Below are 17,142 nucleotides of genomic sequence, written 5' to 3' on the forward strand. Positions count from 1 at the left end.
GGATGGGGGGTCAGGTGCAGTAATGAGAGCAGGGGGAGGTCAGGTGCAATGGTGAGACCAAGGGGGTAGGGCACCAAGGTGAGAGGGGATGATCATGCATGGAGGGAAGAGGAGGTTGCTGGTGCGCTGTTGAAATGGGACAGACTGGGGTGGTGGGCAGCAGCATATCACTTTTATAGTGATCTATTGCTGGCTGCAACCAATTAATCAATAGTGAAAATAGTTGTAATCTATTCTCATTATTGGTTGGTGCTATTGCACTAGCCCACTACCTGCTGTGTTTACATTCGGCTGCCATCTGCGGAATCTTGCTACTGGCAGCTGTTATTCCCTGGCGGAAGCTATTCAACGCCATGTGCTTAAAATACAATTATTAAAACATTTATAGAAGATGGGGAAAAGTCATTTTCAGTTTTGGCCTGACAAATTCTGCTGCAGGAGGTGCCATTCATATCAGTGACACTCCAAACGTGCCTCCCACCCATAGCGTGATCGCCTGCACTGGAACGCACAATACCGCAATGCCATGTACTTCAGTGCAATTGCCAAAAAATGTGCATGTAGTTTTATTCCAAAGTAAACTTTTTAACACTCCCAATTGCATATTTTGTTTTAAATAAAGGATGGTATTTCATTTTGATTAATTGTAGCTGCTATTGGCCAGAACATTTTTGTAAGTTATTGTCTCCTGTCAGGTGAGGCTAAACAGAGCTGCTTCTCTTCCAATGTAAATGCTATGTGGAAGCATTGTGGTTTGCATTCGCTGGTACAGCATGCTCCTGTGGGAGCGATCTGTAGAAGTAGGACCTGATTGTTTCAGCTTCTGGGCTTAGTGCTGGACCTCGGCTCTCACTGACACTTACTGGTTGCAGCTCTAGTCCCAGGATGGGGAGCTTCTAAATCTGGGAGCCATTTTCAAATGGTGCTGGGGCAAATTGTAGCTGTCCCTGTGCAATTTTAAAACGGCGCTCAAGACATAAATGGTTAAGGACTTGTCGGCTTGTCAGCTGAGGATAGCTTGTTCATTCATTTTGAACATCTATAGCCTGAGTTTTTTGCTTCATGCTAAAGGACTACTTACTGAAGTATGTAAATTGGTTTCAATAAGTGAAATATGGAAATTGTAGATGGCTCTCTAGCCTTTCAGATATTTTCCATGTGACATTTTTTCTTTTATTTAAAGCTGATCTGCAGGCAAACCACTAAACACAGGTGAAATGCAGACATGGGGGCTGATCCATCCAGTTCTAAGATTTTTTTTTTTTTTTTCCACAGCTTTGCCCCACATCCCTGTCTAGTAGGTGATGGGACCTGATATTATTCTGCTGCAATGTTTATTTTCACTTGTCTCCTTCCCAACCCCACTTAATGAATGGACACTGAAAGGAGAAGCAGTAGACTGATGAGCTCATCCCTCTTCACTCTGTTCTATCCATCAGTATGCTTTTTGCACAAAATGTAATGGTTGTCACTGAAATAGATGAGAAGTCTCCCTGTGGGGAAACCTCTGTTTCAGTGACAACTTCCTAATGGGATTTTCCCTTAGGCTTCTGGACAACAAGTGGAGCAGAATCTCCCCAGTCAGACAGATGACATAAAAAAAAAACCATAAGGGCTTCTGAACATTCCTTACTTCAAAACTCGGAAAAAATGTTGGCTTTAGATGCACTTCAGGACAATATGAACGTGTCTGCTGATTGCATACCTTCCTCAACAAGTTGTGCTCACCAATCTCTCCTCCCTCAGAGCTCTTGCTTAGTTACTCTAGACCCCATTCACACTGAGCGACATGCAAATCGCGCGACTTTGAGCGACTTTGAGCGACATCTTCCTATTGGGCTGTATGCAATCAGGAGCAATATCGCTCAAAATCGCTCTAAAAAGGGTCATGTAGAAGCGACAAGCTACCAGCGACGAGCTACAAGCGATATTGAGCGACGAGATGTGAACAGCTACATTGAATTGTATTGGTGAAGCTACATAGAGCGATATAGTGCGGAAATATGAGCGATATCGCTACAAAAATCGCGCGATAAATCGCTCAATGTGAACGGGGCCTAAGGGCCCATAAACACCAATTGCGGTACGTGCCAGAGCACTGCAGCCCCACCCGCAGTGCAATCGGACGCAAGGCAAAACATTGCCTGCGTTCCGATCCCCTGCAAATGCAAAAAAAGGCATGCTTTTTTTTTTGTTTCAACGGAACGCAGGCAATGTTTTGCAACGCGTCCAATCGCACTGCGGATGAGGGTACATGGCTGTGGTGCCATTGACTTCAATGCACCGCCGCACCCCCTCGCGCCCCACAACGAAGGGGGAAGTTTTGTGAGCGATTTGCTGTGCTTTCCTGCAGCTCTGGAACACAGCTGTGAATGAAAACAATGTAAAGTAAACAATGCTTCTGGGTATGGGGATATGTGATCTGACAATACTCTGGTCTGAGCTGAACACTTGCGTGGGGAGCGGCAGTGATGTCTGATACCATAAATTACGTGGGAGGACACCTGGTGAGAAGGCAGCTGTGAAGGAGTGTCACATATATCTATATAATCTATCACAATGACTGACCGCAGCTAATTGGCTGTAGTCCTTGTTTGTCCAAGATTTTTTTGCAACAGTTTTTTTTCAGCTCCTCCTGATTCCGCCAAAATTGGACCAGTGTATGGCACTGTCAGGACATTTGTCAGAATACAACAGCCTGTGGGAAATTCGACCAGTGCATGGCTCTATTCTGAAGGTGACAATGTTTACTTGTACTGTATGGAAAAGCAGCATTGTTGCCTCAGGGCTTAATACGCCCCTTCCCCTTGCATTTATCGAGCAGATATAATGTGCTTTCTGTAATATATTTCTAGACCAAAGGAGAGCAAATAAGCAACGTTCATGTTTAGTCAAGTTCAAACAATTGTTTTGTATATTCTATAGAAGAAAGCTGACTTGTAACTTTTAGGCCTTGTTCACATTAGTGCTTTCTGGTAGTGCACCATGCATGCCTTAGTGTGCTGCGCACTGTAAAAAGTAAATCCAGCAGGACGTATTTTATGGTCATTTTGTATTAGTGGCCTAAGAATGCGCCTTAATACACCAACATGTGCCCGCTGTGCTCTGTTTTGAATTGCTCCTACTCCTTGGTGACCTTACTGTTACATTTGTTCTGTATGAATGGATCTCCCTCATGACTACTGGAAAGTTGTCTTCTAATTTGTCATTTCTCATAATGTTTTATTACCCCTTTTATGGAGGACTCCTCATTCAAACTGGAAAATCTCATAAAACCGTACTACAATGTATAGTTAGTTCTGCTTAACCTTTACCAAGAAATGTCATCTGTAAAATATTCTTCCTCTTTCCCTGTTTAATAAACACCGTGGTGTAAACTGACACTGAGCTGCCTGCAATAGTTTGGAGCCTATCAGGAGTCTGGTGCATTTTGGGAAATGTTTTCCAAGTTTGTTTCTTGGAAGCACAATGAGTAAAGGTGCCCATACACCTTACGATTATCGGACTAAACTTTTCGTCCGATGATCGAACCGTCGTACGATTTTCGTACGACGGCCCCATCCTGCCCCTATTATCGCAGTGTTCAATCAGCGGTAGTTAGAAAAAAACACCTGGACGACTTGCGGTAATTGACCGCAATTTTCGTATGCGCAGTGTTAATCGTACGACTTTTGACGGACGGAAACGCCACCAACCATGCGAACATCGTACGATCAACCAAAGTTTTCAAACATGCTTGACCGTCAAGTCGTACGATTGTACAGTACTATCGGTCGGGCACTCTATTCACACGTTGCGATTGTCGTACGAAAAGTCGATCGCATACGATTATCGTACGATAATCGTAAGGTGTATGGGCACCTTAAGAGTTCTCGGTTCCAGGGCACAGATGTTCCCTAGATAGCTACTTTTTATATGTAAAATAAGTTGAAAGCTTGTAAACTGGGTTGGGGATAAAGAACACTTAGGGCATCGGGGTTGGTTTACTAAAGTAATATCTGTACATTTTGTAAATAAGCTGAATCTGTTCACTCAGTTCTCGTTCAAACGAAGCATTTTGTATTGTTTTTCTGCCCAAAGATATCCCAATTTATTTTCTATGACCATGTTCACATCTAAGGCCCTGTTCACATTGAGCGATTTACCGCACGGTAATTTCCGTGATATCGTGGCAATTTAGCGCGCGATATCGCTCTCCAATGCTTAATCGGGTAAAGGGTCCTGCTGTCGTGTGTCGCTACAGCAGGACCCTTTTTTGGAGCGGATTTAGCCGCAATTCAAGCTTGCTCAATGCAAGCATTTGCGCGGTATCGGGCAAAATGCAAATCGCGCGACAAACGCGCGATTTGCGAACCGCTCAATGTGAACGGGGCCTAAGTGTTCTGTCACTTGTAGCAAAACGCCCGTCGCTTGAGGAAAGTACATAAACTTGTTTTTGGCAGATTCTGCTCTTCTTGGCCCCATAGTGTGTGTGTGTGTGTGTGTACGCACATTTTTACATGTGTTCGTTCATCCATATTAATGTGTCAAGATCTGCTTGCACAAACGCGTAGTTGTATGTACGTGCGTAACAATGTGCGAAAGCATGCTACTTAACGCGCATATTCAATGTCATTTGGATGTGAATGAGGGCTAGATTCTGAGTAAAGGCAAGTGTAAAAACAAGGTTTTTTTTTTTTAACAAACATACCCATTGCAAAGTAAGCAGCCTCAATTCCTTAGTAATCCACCCCACTACTTAATAACTCTGGGCAGAATTATTCTTACCCCTTGCAGTGGTGCTACCCCCACTGCAAGAGTTAACCCCTTCGTGACTGACGACGTACAGTGTACTGCCATTTTTTTGCTCTTTGTGTACAATGGAGAGTGAGGGTAGTTCTATTAAGTTGTTCCCAGAGCAGGGTTCCCCTTTGGAAGATTTATTTGTAACTTTTTTTGTTCTGGGGACAGCTATAACATTTTGGATATCCCTTCACTATTTTTTGAGTGACTGTAGTTATCGGGACTGGAAAATGAACCTCCTTACTGGGTACACAGCCAGTGATAAAAACTTAACCTAAGGATCTAATCCTTCCCTGCTATATCCCAAAAATAAGTTTTGACTAAAGATGCACTTTATTGATTTCATGGAGGTGTGGGCTGCATTCTGGATGGAAGCTACCTCTTGATCTTGTGACCTGTGTTTGTGTGTGTGTGTGTGTCACAGTGGTCATGGATTCCTTGGCAGCTGCTCCTCAGTTTTCTTGTACAGCTGATAATGTATCCTGTTCTCTCAGAATGCAGGATTATGTGGGGATCAGTAGTCCTGTGATGGCACTGTTTTAGATTTGTGACAGATCTTCTCCGTGGATGACTATGGTTGTTGGAGGAGGCGTGTGATCCTTGGTATAAAGCTTTTTCTTAATAGTAAAGGCATTTGCAGGTTGTATGCAGCGTCTGCTTTTTGGTCATAGATATACAAATGTACTTGACATGTTGTGCAAGGCTTCATACACCCTGTGGAAGAAAATGTAGCAGCAGCACGTAAAATGGGGATTTCAACACATATGGACACTTTAGCCACATTTATCGAACCTTTCAGCACTGAGGCCTTGGTTCATCTTCTTCTTTTTTTTTTTTTTTTATTAGTTTTGTATAGTGAGAAAAAGATTAGAACCTCAGTCACGTTTTTCTATTCGGAGCTCCGTTCAAGAGATTTTCCTGGGGGGAAACATTTTACAAGATGAGAAGTGAGGGGAAATTTGCAACAGAGAAACAGACCAAAGTCTCCTACTGAAACTAAGGTCTCTATGAATGTCTTATTTCATATGAACTTCCAATCCCAATGGTGTGGGGTTATCCAGCAATTCCCCATTTTATCTGGAGGGTTTGGAAGTGACTACAAACTACATCTCCGAGCATTCATAGTGTTATTGCCATACAAAGTGTATGTATGTGGGAATGTCTCGGGCAGAATTCAGCTGTGCTGTCAATCTGCAGTAAAGGTGGATGCTGCTTGGTTCGATGAGGCAGGTCTTGGTGCAGTTTGTAGAAGCGATTTTATATGCTCTGTATGCTAAATGACCACATATCAGCGCCACGCTGTATTTTCAGATAGCTCAGTGGACACAAACAATGGAATATGTTCGGGGAGGATAATTAAGAGTTGTCACTGCACCTAAAGGAAGTTGGAAAACAAATACAAGGCTTTAGACAGAATCTTGTGAAATTGTTCCAATCACAAAAGACAGCTACTGTATATGCCTTTTCTTGTACTACACAACATTTAGAAGTTTGTGTTTGGTTTTTTTAGCCTATAGTTCTACTTAAATTTTTACTTTTGGCTTATAGATGCACCCATCCCCTCTTACTGTGATAACTGCCCTTTTCTACTTTTTTCCTCTGATGGAAGGTACATGCTTGGTACTGCAAGTTTAAATGTCACCTCAGGTTGAGGAGGCTTCACTTCCTGCAATAATGGCAGCCTAGCACTTTCCCAGCTTGGATGCCTTCTGCGAGAGTAACTTGGTTGTGGCATGTGCTGTGGTCATGACTGGTAAACCTGCTTTTAATGTGCTAAATATCAATATCTTTATACCTCAAAAAAATGTCCTCTGTACATATTAAAAGTATACTTTGCATTGCACCCCTTGACTTTTTTTGCTAATTTTGGCGGCAAAAGTCACAAACTAGTCCTTTGTATTTGTTGCCACTTTGGCCAATGTTGAGTGATGGCTTTATGGATGTTTAGCACCGATGGCCACATAATGACATGTCTATAAACCGTTAAAAAAAAAAATCACAATCCCCTGACAGTACCGCAAGTTTCCTACGTGTGTATGTATGTATGTATGTATGTATGTATATGTGTATATGTGTATATGTGTATATATATATAATCTATCCTATTAGCTATGGCCTAATCCAACTTGTGCCAATTTTTTGGGCAGTTTAAGCATCCTACAAGTATGTCCTTTGCATTGTTTTGATACAAAGGCAGTACCAGGATGTTGGCAAACCAGGTCCTCTTAATTCTACCAGCTCTGAGTATTTTCCAATCTTTGGGGCTAGTATTGTAGCTGACTAATACATTTTCTGCAGGAACACAACTTCTCCTTTACCTCATCCTTGTGGGTGCTGAGGTCCAATTTGTGGGGGTAATTTAAACTTCTCGCATATGCTGGGAAACTGGATTTACCCTTTAATAGTGTGGCTGGAGCAAGTTATTGACTCTACATGTATGGCTAGCCTTCATATCCATAAAATGTAGGGTTTGCGGAGTGCAGATTGAAACATTACAAGAAGTATGTTCTGATTTGCTGAAAAAATGTTAATGCCGCTAATCGTTAATCTTTATTTTGCAGGAAGTTGCTGTAAAACTCGAGTCACAGAAAGCCCGTCACCCACAGTTGTTGTATGAAAGTAAACTATATAAGATTTTGCAAGGAGGAGTTGGCATCCCACACATCCGGTAAGTAACTTGTACTGAATATTGAATGTTTGTATTTTTCTGAGCATTACATTACATGAGTTATTTGTGATATTTAAATGGGGCAAACTTTTAAAAGAGAACTATGTGCCAACCTTTTTTTTTTTTTTCCCCATAGGTTCCCCTTTAGGGCCACATTTTAGTAATGTTTTAGTAAATGTTAATTTACTGCACTCCTGTGAACCAAAACAGGGCAGAGCTGCACTGCAGTTGGGAGGGATTATGATGATACTGAATCCACCCCGATACTTGGTTGACAGATGGCTCTGCCAGTAAGCGCTGGAGGAAGGGGAGGGGGATTTCCCTGCGGGGAGCAGTGACTGAGTCCCTGCTCTCTGCAGGGAGAAGATTGTGAACTGAGTGATCAGTGGTTTGTGATTGCTCAGTTTTTGATCAATAGCCAACCTGTGACAGGTTCAGTGTTGCACCTCTGCTCTAATTATGGGGATGAGTGTATTTTACTCTCATAATTCTTCTTTAAAATGACATTAAGGTCAAAAAATCCCCCCCCCATGCTAGTGCAAGGACTTGCCTTAAATGGTGCCTCTTGATCCGATCATCTTCTTTCCAGTAGTTTTCAGGAGTCCCTCCAGCACTGGTTCCTGTCTCTTCCACAGACTCTGTGGGACACGGTGCACGCTGCCTGCATTAACTTACCCTGTATCTCTCCTTCTCCCGACCGAAGATCTGTACTGCGCATGCGCCCGCCCCATGATCCTTTGCGGCTGCCCCAGCATCTTCAGATCTTCGGACGGAGGCGTGCGGCAGAGACACGGGTAAGTTTTTTTTTTTTTTTTACCCTTTTGTAAACTTTTTTTTCCTCCCAATATATCTACTGCTTGCTAGCAGTAGATATATGCAAAAACATGCATAGCTTTAATTATCCTTCATTCCTCCAACTTCTAAAATGTTTACCTAAAGGTTAAAGGCAATTCATAGTGGCTTTGTAAAAAATAATTTTTTATTACTGTTAGGACAATGCTTTTTAGTTACAAGTGACCAGTGCTGACAAAGGTTACTTTTAGATGGTAGACTTTTTGACTTGAAGCAAAACTAAAGTAACCATGTGCACGTTAATACTTTTAAGGTAGGGCTTACAATTTAAGTCCCCCCCACAATCCTACAAAGCGGTAATGTAGAACAACCTCTATATAACTCTTCATGGGACACTAAACTGCACATGTAGCAATTTACTCTGTGCTGGAATGACATTACTGCCCTGGTAGCATCCTTTCATGGTAACGGTCATGCCAGGACAGATGATGGATATGCGCTTTCACGACCTATAGTGACAGATACTGCAAGACACTGGGTAAAACACTTCCCCAGCATCTTGATTATGATATGGAGGATGTGTGCATGCATTGAGTCAATTCAGAGGCTGTCCTACATTATTGCTCTGGGCAAGAGCGTGTGGGACTTGATGCTTTTAAGGTGGACTTGCATGTTATTTAATGTTCATATAGTAACTTTAGTTCCACTTAAATAGGGTCAGTTAGTGTTTGCTGTATAGTATTTCTTCACTATAGTAATACAAAAATCACTGCGCTAGGAGTGAGTATCTAAATAGCTAATTAGACCAGCCGCAACAATGTGTAATTTTGAGAAGTTGTAGTTAAACTTGGTGATCGCATATAGTATGACCAATGAAGTGCAAGAAAATGCCTTTCTGTAATCCCCTTTTAAACCAAAAATATAAAATGCAAAGAAACATTATTAAATTACCTGTCCCACCACATGTGCTTTGGATCTCAAATCTCTTGCAGAGCTGAAGCTGCCAGCAGAATTTTCAACATCCCACACTTTCATGTGTATTGAATGCCAGCATCCACCAGTTATGCTTGCTATGTCACAAGTGTGTCCCAGGATCATGGTAGTCATGTAGCAGATTCCGTGCTGTCCTCAGGATTATGCCCTTTGACTGCTAGCTGGCCAGCTTTTTACCAGTTATGTAAATTGCGGTGTATGAACAGTGATATGGTTGCCATTTGCTGCAAAATCTGTTGTATAAGTGTATGGTAAGAGCAACTGTAAGTGCTAACAAAGCATTCTGTTATACCATTACACAAAATTAAGTGCACAGCAAATAACTCCTCTAGTCTGGGACCCCCAGTTTATTTGCCTCTTGGCTCATGTAAAATTTGGGGCAAGAAAGTGTTCTAGATGTAGGACTGTCCTTTCCATGTTTCATGGTGAGATTTTAAAACTGTACCCTGTTTTTGTGTTGCCGTTTATACTATATATCTATATGGTTTACCTTTTAGGTGGTATGGACAAGAAAAAGATTACAACGTTCTAGTCATGGATCTGCTTGGGCCAAGTCTCGAAGATCTGTTCAATTTTTGTTCACGCAGGTTCACAATGAAAACTGTGCTTATGTTAGCAGACCAGGTGAGTTGTTGTATTCTTCTTGTAGCGGGAGATGTGCTTAAAATCAGTTCATTTTCCGACTGCCTCTAGCTTCCACGGTGTGTAAAACTTTCCATATATCTGAATGGAATTGGTCTAATATGTATAAGCTGGAGGAGGGTGGCGGCTAACATTGCAAGATACTTCAAAGTGATGATGTACAAAAGCCTTGTCCTCAACCACCAACACAATCCCCATAAATATTTGCTCATCAAGTTTTAACTGCAAGTCATGCCTATAGTGGTTTCCATTGTTTGGAAAATTGGTGTCCATAGGGGCTACCATTGTATGACATGCACTGATTGAGTATAGCCTGTGAGCCAATCTCAAAGCTGAGAACTGATAGCCAGAAATAAGGTTTTGGATGTTTCAAGTGCAGTTATTACTCAGATTTTGTGGAGGGTAAATTGAAAGAATGGTGCAGTGCAGGAACAATGGAATTGTGTTATACGCTGCTTTTTGTTTCTTCCAATAAAGGGAACCCTTCAGATTATAAATTAAGAAAATCAGATTCGTCCCAGGACAGTAAAGACTTGACACTGGATGTAAACAAACAACAAAACCACGGTCATGATTTCTAAATGCACTTAACACAAGTCACTTTTAAATAATATCAGTAAGATGTTTCAACTATCTTGTCAGCTACCCACTTGTAAATCCCATCACCACTCATGTAATTATTATTATACATTTATATAGCGCCAACAGTTTGCGCAGCACTTTACAATATAGGGAAGACATTACAATAAAATTCAAGACAAGATGGTAAGGAGAGCCCTGCCCATGAAGGCTTACAATCTAATACAGATGAACAGACATGTTTTGAGATCCAACCTGGGTGCCAGTCATGGCATCCCCCTAGAGATACTTTGAGCGAGTGTAGCCACCCTGAGATCACAAGAGTTATTCTTAGCATTACTAGCTGAAAAAAGGAGGTAAAGACTCATGCAGACACCTCATTAAAGGACTGGTAGGCTGTAATATATTAAATGTTTAATCTACCCTGCCTCTACATTGCATTAAAAAAAATGGCAGCAAACATGGTAAAATGTTCAGATGGAAAAATAACTTGTGGGGGAAAAAAAATCAAAATGACATACACAGCCACATCCTTCAGGTCCAGTGTCCCTCCTACTGAATGACTACATGTCCCATCTTCCACAATGGCAGAGGGGACTATTCAGAGAACTTTGTAGTTCAATGCCTTTGGAAAAGGTAATTCTAGTAAATTAAAATATATGCTCAGTAAAAACACATACGGTTTTATTTTTAATGTGTTATTAGAAGTGCCTGTTAACTATTGTATTCTATTAGGTACCTAGGTCTTGTGTTATATTTAATTGGTTTTTTTTTTTGGAACATAGTAATATTTGTGCACATTGACTCTTTTTCTATATTTAGATGATCAGTAGAATTGAATATGTACACACAAAGAATTTTATACACAGAGACATCAAACCAGACAACTTTCTAATGGGCATTGGACGTCACTGTAATAAGGTTAGTATATCATTTGTGAACCCTGAGTTGATTTTGTGCCTGCTTTGAATCTAGTGATGTAGAAAAATGTCTTGTATCTTAACATTGGACTTGCTGTGTTAGCCTCTCATGTCCATGCTGATGTGGTGTTCTCAAGATTTTCCAACATACGCTAAAATTACTATTGAGTTTTTCTAATTAAGATGTTATACTTCTTAACTAGTGGCACATAGACACTACACATAGTCAAATATTTTAAGTGTATCCTTACTTAATGTGCCTTCCAATTCTGGTATGTCTTGGTTGTCCTAATTCTGCACAGGTTGATTCATAAGTCTCTAACCTGGAGCCTCTGAACAGCCATATGTTTAATTTTCCTGGCCTATTATCCACCATTGAGTTAGGTATTCTTTGTGGTGGCTGAGGTGTCCATCAGTGTACATATGAGTTGTATTTAAGTAAACCTCATGTGTTTTAATCTACTTGGTAAAACATTGACATGGAACAACCAGGTAACCGGGGAAGTCCCAGCCTGCCATAGGATGTGTTTGACTAAGAACTGAAAACCTCAGTAAAAATAAAGTTGTGCGAGCTCCCATTTTTCTTTTCTCAGAGGTTTACTTAATGTTCATCTGGGTGGGCACAATTGACATTTTATGTTCCTCGTATAGAATTATACAGTGAGCAGTAAACAAAGGTGCTCACATTACCATTCCATGATCAGATATAAGCATGTCTATTTTTTACTTTTGCAAACTGGCCTAAGATTGAGACTTGCTTAGACAAGTGGTTGTTTGCATTGAGGAAAAACATTATACTTTTTTTTTTTTTTTCTAGTAGGACAACCACACATACTTGAGTAGGAAATATTTTGGAGGATATAATGTCTCTATTATGAATTTTGTCACTACTACTAGTACTACAATGTATACTTCATTTTAAATGGACATTTTCTATACTTGTACTGCTACTTTTAGTTTAGGAGATTGTTAGCTTTGCATGGTCTTTACATTTTCTTTTATCTCCAGTGTTACATTTACTGAGCTAACATAATGTGCTTCCTTGACATTGTCAATATGTATTAAGCGGGCAGACAGGCAGCAATTGGCAAATCAATAAGCATGCCGTGCATAATAGATTTTAAACTGGGTATTATGTTATAATGAACATTGTATACATTACTTTTTTTATTGGAAGCAAGATTGCCAATTGTTTTTTTTTTTGTTTTTTTTCAATTTTTTTTTGTAGCTAATGTTTACCTTTGTTTGCCTGTATGAATGCCAACTTGAGGCCAGACATGAACTTGGTTCCAACAGAGGTGCTTCAGCCACCCTTAACGTACCCCAATATTTTCTTGGCTTTTCTGTCTTTTTTATTTTATGTATGAAATATACCCTAAATGACAACCATCTTTAAAAATACTCCATTTCCATTAGACAATAGACAATACAAATAGATTAGTATTGAAGGCGCAGTTACACCAGACTTTTCTGTACGTCCAGTCGTCCGTTCCATTCTCACCTGCTATATACATCCACTATTCTGTGTATGGCATGGGACTTTACCTTTTATTACTAAAGTAGGCTTCAAGGTATTGAAAGAATAGATTAGGTTTGTCCTGCTGTAAAATGGAAATTTTTCACTTTTTTTTTTTTTTTACTCCGTTATGAAATGTGCAAGTGCGTGAATACTGCAAAAGAATGCATACAAAGCTAAAGAATGACCCTCGGCCCTTTTTTACATTTCTATGTATGCAGTATTTCCAATTGCATGCAGTTTAACATGCTTGCATACGTTAAAAAAAAAAGTGTAATATAAAGTGTAAAAGGAACTTTTAAGACCGGGGGCTTGTCCCGACCAGATCTGGCGCAGATCTGCAAGTGCATTGCATTTTTACCGCAATTTTGCATGTTTTCTTTCGTTCTTTTTTTTGTTATGTTTGGACCAGAACGGACTGCGCTGTTGTGAACAGAGCCCAGAAATACCATAGTGATACGTTGGGATTCTTTTTTGGTCCAGAATCAAACTGTTCTGGTCCGTCATGATCCGGACATGTTGTGAACAAGCCCTCTTTTTGTTTTTTGGATGTTCTAAAAACGCACCATTACCATGGGTTTGAAAGCTTTCACTAGAAGATTACATGCGAGTCTGAATGGGTTCTTCAAAATAGCTTTTGGTATAATTGACCTTTTAATAATGTCCTCCTGCCCACCTGGACAAATGCTTACCTTCCTCCTTCCTGGTGAACGTTGTCCTCTTAGTGCAAATGTGCACCACCTCTGCATTACTTTCTATGGGTAAGCTGCCCTCTGCTGGGCCTCTAGAGGCTGCCATGAGTATGGCTTGCACATGGAAATGATTTGATGCTGTGGTATGCATGCATACTGAGTGGATAGCGCCGGTAAAAAGGTACAGTTGTCCATTAAAAATGCACACTGTGTCAACAGGCCAACAGAGATATAGGGGGTGATTTACTAACCTAAACACACTCACACACCAGGTGCGTGTGATTTTTACACAGCAAAGCGTATATCAACCAAAAAGTATCTAAGCATATTTCCACTAATGCCATATATGGAAAAATCATGCACGTGATGCATATATAATGCTGCTTCACAGTTTAGACAAAAATGGTTAGCTCATGCATTTACATTCCTGCATTCATCAACGCAAGCAACACAATGTAGAGCTAATTTACACAACATCACCTTGCAATTCAGGGCAGGGCTTTGCACAACACACCTGCTGGGTGTGTACACACTACAAAGGTGTTTAGATTCCATCCATAGATCATGCTGGGAGGGAACACACTACAGAGGTGTATACATGTTCGTGGTGTGTTTATAAGGTTAGTAAATCAACCCCATAGTCTTTCATTAGTATTTTTCCTTAGTGAGAGGTTTTCCACTTATGTACAAGGGTTCTGTCCAGTGTCACTACATACTGTAGGAAGTTCGAAATGACCGATCATGCCGATTCCTGGATCCAAACAATTCTTTAATGTAACCGCTTTATATTGAGGCTTGATAAACCTCTAGATTTAGCTATTTCTAATGGTGGTGGTTATTTTTATGATGGTTGTCCTTTTTAATAATTCTGTTACCATAGGTGAAAATGGTTGCAGTTTGTTCTCTCCTATTTCTTCTAGATAAAATGGTGTCCTCTGTAATTGTACAAACCTGTGCATCAATAGAGCTTTCTTACTGCTGATCGCATAGGTTGTCGGCAGTTGACTTTTGATCCTGCTTGTATTCCTTGTGCTTAAATTTCTCCACTTCTGGCTGTGTAGATTAAGCCATTGTCCATTCCACAGTGTATTGCCTGGGGTCTTAACCTATCACCAGGATAGATTATGTCCTGCCAAGGATATAGAAATTCCAAAAGCAACTCTTAAGTTGTTAGTTGCATAATGGAAGAGCAGAATGATGATCAAAAGGTACCGGCTGAAAGCTTTTGTGGTCTGCAGTTAGATTGTACTGTTAATTCTGAACTCCAGGGAAATCCTTTACCCTATCAGTGAGGCTTAACTGATTGCTTTACCTATGGGATGATGAATAAGGTGGCGTGTGTGTGTGTGTGTGTGTATATATATATATACACCTTATTCCTTGCTCGCAGGCTTCCTCCTCTCTGCAACCGGTTCACCCCAAAAGCCACTTCCTTTCTCTGCCCAACCATTTGCCGTTTTGACATCATACCATAAAATACAGGGCCAGAAGTCCTGGAGTGTTGGACAGTGGAGGAGAGAATCGGCTGCTGAGGGAGAGAGGACTAAGGTAAGTACATCACTTTCTCCATCATCCCCCACCGTAGGCAAAACCAGCAGTTAACCCTTGCAGTATAGAGGGGTACTCACTCCAAGGATAATTGTTTTTATCTCCCGGAGTTCAGCTTTAACTTATGCTGGTGAAGCACACGTTTACTTTAAGTCACACACTTCTAATTTTTTAAGCCTATGGAATTAGAACTTGGCAGTTGACTTTATCATGACACACCTCTTGGAAAACAAACTCATTTTAAAGACCTTTTAAGGAACCTGCCTTATTTAGGCATAATTCTATATTCATGAGCTTTCCAGTAAAGCTTTGATTCCATATCCATGGCTTACATTTTGGCTATGCTATGTGAATTCTGTAAAAGGTAAACCCTTTGCTCAGGCACATTTTAGGCTTGTATAAAAGGGTGCGCACAATGCACTAACCCAAAGCAACCAATTCCATTCATTATCAGTCATCTGACTGCTGGAAACTTTAGTTGGTTGCTCTTGGATTTTGCATCCTAAAATTACTTTACTACTACGACCACATCCAGGCTAATTTCTTTCGAGCTAGAAGTGGAATACATAAACTTTATAATGTGCAATTCCAACCAGTTTATGTACAATCATTGGTTACGGTTTTATAGTCTGGAATGTCACCTAAATTCAGTTAACAAGGTTCAAAATGTGAAAACGATTCAAAAAACACCTCCTATTGCCCACGTACCCTCGCAAGAAGTAAATAGTGTTTACTTAAAAGATTTACACTCTAAAATGAGGGGTCATATAAAGCAGCATTTCTCAACCTTTTTTCAGTCGGGGTACCCTTTAAAAATGCAAAATCTCGAAGCTCCCCAGTCTAAAAAAGACTTAAGGGAAATCCCATGTAAAAACACACTGCGTTTTCCCCTTCACATCAATAACCCCTTTCATATCAGAGTCCATCCCTTTCACATAAGAGTTTGCCCATCAGGAGCCCCTTTCACATCACAGTCCCACTACCACAAAATTTTGAGGCACCCCTGAGAGAGCCAGAAGGCACACAAGGCTGGTTTATAAGTCTGACGGTTACTGGCTTGTCAAGCCTGATTTTACTCACCATGCACTGAGAAACCGAGGGTCATAGAGGCTGATTTACTAAAAGGAGCCGAGAATAAATTCTAATTGACTTACCACTTCAATTGTTGTTCAATAATGGTTCTCCATTTATCCAACCATCTGAAAAGCAAATTCATGCTTCCTTATCTCTGCATGACTTGGGTATACAAAGGGAGCAGGAACTTTCCTTTTCACACAATTGAATAATTTAAGTAAATATTTACACTGAAGATTCTCCACTCCTTTAGTATATCAGCCGAACAGCATGAACTCAAGATTGTCAGACTTTAGCTTGTCAGGAGATGAAAGGTCACCTTAAAGGAGAACTATGGGGTTCTATCTTTTTTTTTATTAATGCATTCCTTAGGTTAAATAAGTAAATGTAATTTACTCTAGCCAAAATGCACAGTAAGGCTGTAAACCCTTATTTATGGTGGTGGGCGGGGCTAAGCGCCGCAATGAGAAGACATTGCAGCGTATCTGACGGGATCCTCCCCACTGATGACTGACAGTGATTCTTGAGAATTAACTGTAGGGCCCAAAGTACATAATACAAAGGGGCCAATACATTTTTCAACTAGGCTGCCCAGTTATATCCAGTTGACAATGTAAAAAATGTTTTGTTCTACTTAAAAGTCTACATAGCCTTGTGCTGTGTTAACCGTCGTCTGGTTCATGTATGTGCAGTTTAAACTACTAAGCCAGTGAAAGATGACACTTAAAGTGACATTAAACCCTCAGATTTTTTTAACATAAACCAATACTGTAATGTGTGACTTACTGTAATCCATGGTTGTTTCCCTTCTCTTTGCTGCTCTTCCTTTTTAAATCTGTATCTGTTCTCATGCTTGGGGAGAACTTCCCTTTGCAGCTCAGGGCCTCTTCCTGTGGTGCTGGCTCAGGGTCCACGCCTATACACACGCATACCAAG

General features: G+C 40.6%; 1 protein-coding gene across 6 annotated transcripts in view; it reads left to right on the forward strand.

Moving 5' to 3' along the window:
- The window catches only part of CSNK1A1 (casein kinase 1 alpha 1), a 40,610-nt gene that overhangs the window by 8,563 nt on the left and 14,905 nt on the right, over window positions 1-17,142 (forward strand). For 5 of the 6 annotated variants that reach the window (XM_018553051.1, XM_018553054.1, XM_018553057.1 and 2 more), the window contains exons 2-4: window positions 7,344-7,450; window positions 9,733-9,859; window positions 11,279-11,377. In XM_018553051.1, coding sequence (XP_018408553.1) covers window positions 7,344-7,450; window positions 9,733-9,859; window positions 11,279-11,377 — 333 coding nt within the window. Of the gene's footprint in view, window positions 1-7,343; window positions 7,451-9,728; window positions 9,860-11,278; window positions 11,378-17,142 lie in introns of all 6 variants that reach the window. The other variant, XM_018553052.1, reaches the window with a different exon arrangement.

Source organism: Nanorana parkeri, unplaced genomic scaffold, assembly GCF_000935625.1.
Source record: "Nanorana parkeri isolate BGI_ZX_2015 unplaced genomic scaffold, ASM93562v1 scaffold107, whole genome shotgun sequence".
NCBI lineage: Eukaryota > Metazoa > Chordata > Amphibia > Anura > Dicroglossidae > Nanorana > Nanorana parkeri.